Source organism: Buceros rhinoceros, unplaced genomic scaffold, assembly GCF_000710305.1.
Source record: "Buceros rhinoceros silvestris isolate BGI_N320 unplaced genomic scaffold, ASM71030v1 scaffold5483, whole genome shotgun sequence".
NCBI classification, from domain to species: Eukaryota; Metazoa; Chordata; class Aves; order Bucerotiformes; family Bucerotidae; genus Buceros; species Buceros rhinoceros.
Genome location: NW_010405293.1, coordinates 5,700 through 12,560, shown reverse-complemented (window position 1 = coordinate 12,560; position 6,861 = coordinate 5,700). Strand labels below are relative to the sequence as shown.

The 6,861-nt window shown below is 38.0% G+C and overlaps 1 protein-coding gene across 1 annotated transcript in view; it reads right to left on the bottom strand.

The window, feature by feature from the left end:
* Positions 1 to 5,982, bottom strand: part of MANBA (mannosidase, beta A, lysosomal) — a 38,573-nt gene extending 32,591 nt beyond the window's left edge. Inside the window, exons 1-4 of the mRNA XM_010133662.1 lie at positions 5,900 to 5,982; positions 5,326 to 5,431; positions 3,272 to 3,442; positions 521 to 644 (exon numbers count right to left, since the gene is read on the bottom strand). Of these exons, the coding sequence (XP_010131964.1) occupies positions 521 to 644; positions 3,272 to 3,442; positions 5,326 to 5,431; positions 5,900 to 5,967 (469 nt within the window). The 5' untranslated portion in view covers positions 5,968 to 5,982. The remainder of the gene's footprint in view (positions 1 to 520; positions 645 to 3,271; positions 3,443 to 5,325; positions 5,432 to 5,899) is intronic.
* Positions 5,983 to 6,861: the final 879 nt, after the last annotated feature.

Genomic DNA, 6,861 nt, shown 5'->3' with positions numbered 1-6,861 from the left:
AGGCTATCCTCTCAAATTGCAGACTTAACAAATCACCCTTGCATAGCACGACTGCTTTTCTCTCTCAGACTTCATGTCGAGTCCTGAAAACCCAGTGCTCTTGAAATTCTGCTCGATGCTAATTTGTCTCCCCAACATAAAACTAAATAGCAGCTTTTCCTTTGTTTTAAATGGAGGTGAGGCAAAGGTGAAAACATGTTTATTGGGAGTCTTGGTGAAAACACATGCTAACAAAAAATTTTTCAAAACAGGAGAACAGGGGCTAACCTCAGCTATACTACATATATTTCTGCAGCTATTTGGGGATCTTCAAGCAAAAAAGGATTCTGAATTCTAATATTTTTGATCATTATTGTTTGTACGGAAGCACTGTTAAAAGGATGCACTGTGGTAAGAACTACACACAAAGTCATACTAAAACAACAGAACCTTTCCTAAACTGACAGTTAATTAAGCTTAACAATAAAATGGTTTGTATTCCAAAGGCAAAAAACCAATAGAAACTAGTAACAGGACTTACCAAAGAAAGAAGTCAAAGAAAAGTAAATCAGGTGATAATGGTTATAAGCCTCAATCCTAACATCTTTCCAGATTCCTTGAGTGGGAAAAGAAGGGCCCCAGTCCCAGCTAAATGAACATTGCTCCTGGAACACAGAATGATTATGTTACAATTGCCTACTTTTTCACACAGACATTGATGCTGTGACAGAAATAATAACTATTTACTATCTAGAAATAAAATGTTGCCATGCATTGAAAGAATTTTTTCAATTTCCATAAGCCCGGAGGACCTTACAGTATTTTTTCTCTAATTTCTTGACCAGAACCCTACTGCTACTACCTATATTATACAAAAAATACAATTTTGTATTAAACATCCATGTACAGCAAAATTTTATATTAGTGAGACAGAAAAACACCACCTAAAAAACCCCAGCAAACACAAAAAACCCAAGCCATCAGGTTACTCTCAATTCAGCTCTGAATTGTCTTAGTTGGTAATGTCAGTATTTAGCCATATACCTAAAACATAAAATAAGCAGAAAACTGATGGTTACCAATGTTAAAGTATTCTAACAGAACAATATAAAATTAAAAATCCTGGGTATGTCTGAAATACTTTATCTATTTTGTACTGTAACACCGCAGATCAGTACAAGGAAAGAGATGCGTACATCTGGTCTATTTGTGTAGTTCAGTCATGTTCACTGTCTCTCCCCTTTTTATGGTTCTCTTACAAAAAAAAAAACAAAGGGAACAAAAACATGGGTGAGAAATAGCTTAGTTCTGGTTCTAACATCAGAATAACTGTCAGAATTGTAAAGTGCTCGTCAGGCAGAGAAGTACCTACACAGCTTTCCATTTAGCTGTTTTCAAACCTCATCAGACCTCTAGCTAACAAATCCCTTGAAGACATCTATTCAGCTGCCCTCCAAGCTGCATACAGCCCCAGCCCCCAAAGCAAATACAATAGATCTCCTTAAAGTCTTGTACAGTGATCTACAGTTCTAAATTTAGAGACTAATAACTTACAGCCAAGGCATACTAATTTTGGCAAACCACATTGTACAAGTCTGGCCTATGCCTTGCATTGCTGGAGTCAGTCTGCCTGCCTATCAAGTTGCAAGAGCCATCCAGGAAGCAAGCACTGAACCTGTTTCAAGTGTAAAAACAGCGACAACACATTCTTGGAAAACAAGTCAGATTTAAAGTAATTTTCCCTTTATAAAAAATAAACTAATGAATCACTGACAGAGTGTCAGGTTTCACTAAAATATGGCAGAGACTGCTATCAGAAATAGTATGTCATATGAACAATACACTTGTATCACTGGAGTATATTACCAGCGGAAGGTTTGTGTTTCGCCACAAATGCCTGTTAAGTTTTAGATATGTCTACTGTACTTAATATGGAACCTCAAACGTGTAAACAGCTCTCCCTTACTTTAAGATGGTAAGAAGCCAGCTTACTTTAGTAACCTCCTAGTATGTTTGTTTACTTTTAAGTGTGACATCACTGCTGTTGTTGCCATATACTTGGAACTAAAAATGTTTCTGGAAATGTCTGAAGCAGCTTCCAAGTACAGACAAACAACTCCTCTGAGGAAAAGCACTAAGGTTCTTTCTTATAAATTTAAAGGTGTAGTTCATTAAGGCATAAAATAATTTCTGACCATTTTTCCTGTAAATAAGTCTACTGCTGTTTAAGTGCCTTCTTCCTTCCAAGCTCCTCCTCCCTGCACTGATTTCTGAAAAACAGAGCGGACTCGGAAGAATTAATCACCTTTCTAAAATGTAGTGAAAATAAAAGTATCAGCATATAGTAATAAAGACAACATCTTTATCCTGAAGGATCTTCCCAGGACAACACGGAGTCGATCTTCTCATTAACAAATTTTAAAGGAAATCACATCCAGGTTTAGATTAACTGGATTGCAGTCATTTTTTCGAGAAGGCTCTAAAAGTTCTTTATTGAAAAGATTAAAAATTATTGACAAGAAAAGCATTTAAGTGGAGGTAAACATGCAAAAACACTCAAAAAGAGAAATTCCAAAATAAGATCACCTTGCCATTGTCCCTAGCTGCTGCAAAGCTGTAAGAAATGTATCAGATGGCTACTCAAATTGTAGTTTGCCTTGAGTAAGTTTTAACAGTGATGAAGCCATGTCTTAAATCAGAGTCTCTGAGCTTCACCCGTTGTATATCACATTGCTGTTTTCACTGATGATGTGTTTATAAGTCATACTTCACAACACCGTAATAAGATGAGAACAGGTCCTCTGTCAGGTAACACTTCTCAGGACATGCCAGAGCTGCCCAGTATAAATAGTACAGCACAGGAGCAACAGCAAACACTCACAAAGCTGCTTGGCTGAGATTTTTACAGGCTTGGCAATATACACTGGTATTTGCAACAGTGAACTCTATTGTCGGCATACATTACTAAACCCACCCTGTGGATCAAAATGTACTGATTACACATCTACCAATGCTATCCTGCTCTCTTAGCAGCAAGTCTCCTTGCTGACTCCTTGATGAAAATAGCCTTTTAAACATTCTTATCACCTAGATATAAAGCCTGGCCTTCTCACGCCTCTTGTATCATTGACATGCTAGACTTCAGGTTTCTGAGGGCAATAGGAGAAGATAGCTGCAATGGAAAATATGCCCTACTTACAAAATGACATTGCAAGTTTCAGAATACACCTGTAAGGACAGCACATGGCGCATTCCTCTTTCCAAGCCTGGAGAGAGAAAATTCTGCCCCTACCTTTCTGATGAAATTAGCGTGGCACTCTCCTTTCTGCACAGGTGGAGGGCACGCCGGGGGGATGCGGTATGCTTTGTGACATCTGCTCTGCTCTGCTGCATATGAAACAGCTGATAAGAAACGGACTTCAATGACATTGACCTTCTTGATCACGCTGGTAACATCAAAGCTCTAGATCAAGAAAAAAGAACAAAATCATTACAAGACTGACATTTATTTATGAGTTTTATAATCACTGTTACATTGGGATTTTAATACAATACAGAAATTATTCAAAGGCATTTGAACCACAGTCTCCACAGGCTCTGGTTTTGAAGGAAAAGAAAAGCTAATTCTTGAGCTGAAAACAGAAAATATACAGTAACATTCCAGCTACAAGGAGATGTTTCTGGGCAAACCACCTTCCCCGTACTGAGCACACATTGCAAGCTGCAGCACTCTGCTTGCACACAGAAATGCTTGAAGGATAAGGATGGTAAGAGAATCTTTACCCTCCTTCCACACTCAGAATCTTTAGAAGGACACTTGTTCCAACTCAGAAAGCTGGTCTGTACAGGAGTCCTTCCAACTCACTATGCTGCCAGCTCACAAAGTACTGAGCTACCTTTTGCGCACACGCGGCAAAGCTGTATTTCATACCACCTGCACTCGCATCACTGCAATGTACAGACACACATTCTATGCCAAATAAAGCATTTGGGGGCTTCCTCACTGGCTGACAAAATTCTCTTCAGTGTGGCTCCAAAGGAGGATAGTTGTTTGGTTTCAGAATTATCCTGTGCTATCAAGATAATATGGTTCCATTGGCTAATATCCATTTCTTATTTGTCATATTTGTGATGAGCCAAGTCTTGGCAATTTTTTCCAACTTGTGAGCAGCCCAGCTTAGTACTACTTACACCTGTAGCACACAGCAGAAAACTACAAAGCAAACAGCATCCACCATACAGAGCCTTTGCAGAGTCCTTCCTGCAGACATCATTGCCATGTGGAACAGGTGAACAAAGCAGAAGTCTGAGTCACAGTAATCCTAGATTCTGGTTTTACAGTGAAGGCCATTTCATGAACTGTTACAGAACTGTAACTGAGACAGAATGAGGTTGCAGAGATAAGGGCAAAATAATACCACTTCCCAATTCAACAGCCAGCTACAGGCAATCCTTTAGACACTCTCCTAATAGTAAATAATTGTAAGTTCATAAATGCTCTAAAAAACTTATTTCATTGATGATAAAACCAAGTCACAGAGACACTAAGTGATTTGTCCCAGGTCACACAGAATCTAGCTCTCATGTCGCAGGCCAGTACCTCTGCAATAAAACCTGATGGAATGGTAAATGCTGAGATATGAAGACACCAGATTTCTTTTGTAATTTAGTTATTCCACTAACATTCTTCCTTTAACTTCTCCTTTTTTTATTCTTTTCAGAAAAAAGCAAGGATTGTCTCTTATGCTGGTACCCAGAATACTTTTATATTTTAAAAGTATACAATTAGTTTGAATGTTTTTGTCATTCTCAATATCATTTCATGATGAGTACTCTCATGCTGACATAGACTAAGCTCAAAAATGCAAGGCGATGTTATCAAAAGCCCAATACTAAATATCAAAAGTCCTTTATATAAAAAAAAGGCATGGAACACAAAGGCTTTACAACACGTGCATTTTCATTTCAGTATTCACATGTTAGCCATTCTAATGCCAATTAGTAAGCAGATTTACAGCTAATATAACAGATTTAAGCTTAGGTTTTCTTGGAGCTGTGGCACATCCCAAGAAGCAACTTATATTATTAGCTGAACTGATCCTCTTGCATAGGTCCACTCATATAGAACAAGACACATTCACCTCTAGATCTGGCCCTGCTGCTACTGAAAAGGTAAGTACATTTCTCTTTCTATCAGTTACTTGATTACACATGCAGACCTCAGGTCAACACTTTCTGTGTCCAAGGACCTATTTTTATGTGCACTTGAATGTACCGAAAGCGCTCAGCACAAAAGGGCTTTGAAGAAAAAACAGAAGCACCTTCAGAAATAAACGCATTACTTACATATCTGTTGAACATGTTGTCTGTTCTTCCAAGAGTGATATTGTTGACCAGGATCTGTGCTACTGTATCTACTCCCTCGAAAACCAAATTCACTTTCTGCCACTTTCTACAGAATGCATAAAAAACCTGTTAGAATACCTAGAGTTAACAACACACAGGAGACAGACAACATAAAAACGTATGTCACCACTATCTTTAGCAGTAGTTGTCTCAACTACTTCCAAAAATGTTTGACTTAGTGTGGCTACACTATATATTTAAACAGTCAAATTAAGATGACAGCTTAAGTGGCTCAACTTTGCAACCCACTAGATATCAGATGGACTAGCCTCCAATTAGCCTAAATACTATGCTTCCTTAGTTGGCAATTCATAAGTAATTTTTAACAATTTAAAAAAACCAGAAAAAGCATCTATTGGAGAGTTCTTTAGCAACAGCTTTGCAGCTGCACATTATTACATAATTTGTTTTACTAGACACAAAAATATTAGGCAGATTTTGAGACTATGAAGTAACTAGCAATTCTGCATGAAAGGTGCCACAGAAGTATTTTAGACATATCTTCAAGGCATACCTGACATCAAAACGAGTTTTGAACGTCCTGCTGTAAGTCCAGTTATCCAGTGAGATCCATCTGTACATCACGTCATTAAATCTATAGTATGGATCCTAACAACAGACCAACAAAAAGAAAATTACAAAACTTATTTAGTAACAGTGATGAAATGCATCATAATATCCATTAGATGAGCACCTATTTCAGACAGTCTGCAAATGCAAAATCCACCTTATTCAGTTAGTCTTGATATTCTTTTTCACCTTTGAAACAATATGCGAAAGCAAAGCTTTGGTAATACTTGACTTTACTTATATAGGTCAAAATCTGTTTGCTATAATCATTCATACTCAAACTAGAGGGAGGAGGATTTGGTTTTACATAAGAAATTACTGTGCTGGAAATTAAAAAACATCAAGACAGCTTGTGACTTAATGAGAGGAACAGAAACGCAATGACGGAGAAAGTAAGACTAATAGGATTTTAAGAGGCAAAGAAACAGCTCTAGGGATAGCAGTGAACAGTTTAAAATAATTGCAAATATTCCAGTTGTTTCTTGTCAACTAGTGTTGGTGTGGTAAGGCTAAATGAAATTGTTGTATCTGAAATGAGGAAGAAAGAGAAGGAGACGAAATACAATTTGTTGTATAAAATTAAATGACAACTCTTGAGAATAATGCTGTATTTACACTGAATGTGTTCTTTTCTCTTTAGTCACACTACCCAGGAAGAAATAAAGGCATCGTTGGTCTCATCCATGTCCTCGACCTTTTTGGACTCATGCTGTATTTATTACCTTATGGTGGGTCACAGCATTCCTCACCTAGGCTGAAGGAATCAGTTATTCGGACCCGGCAACCCACCACCCTGCACCTCATAAAAAGGCATCAGAACGGTACGGTGTTACACCCCCATGTCAGACAGTTCAGAGTGCAGGTATCCAGGACAGTGACTGACAGCTCAGTTCAACCCTCTTCAGC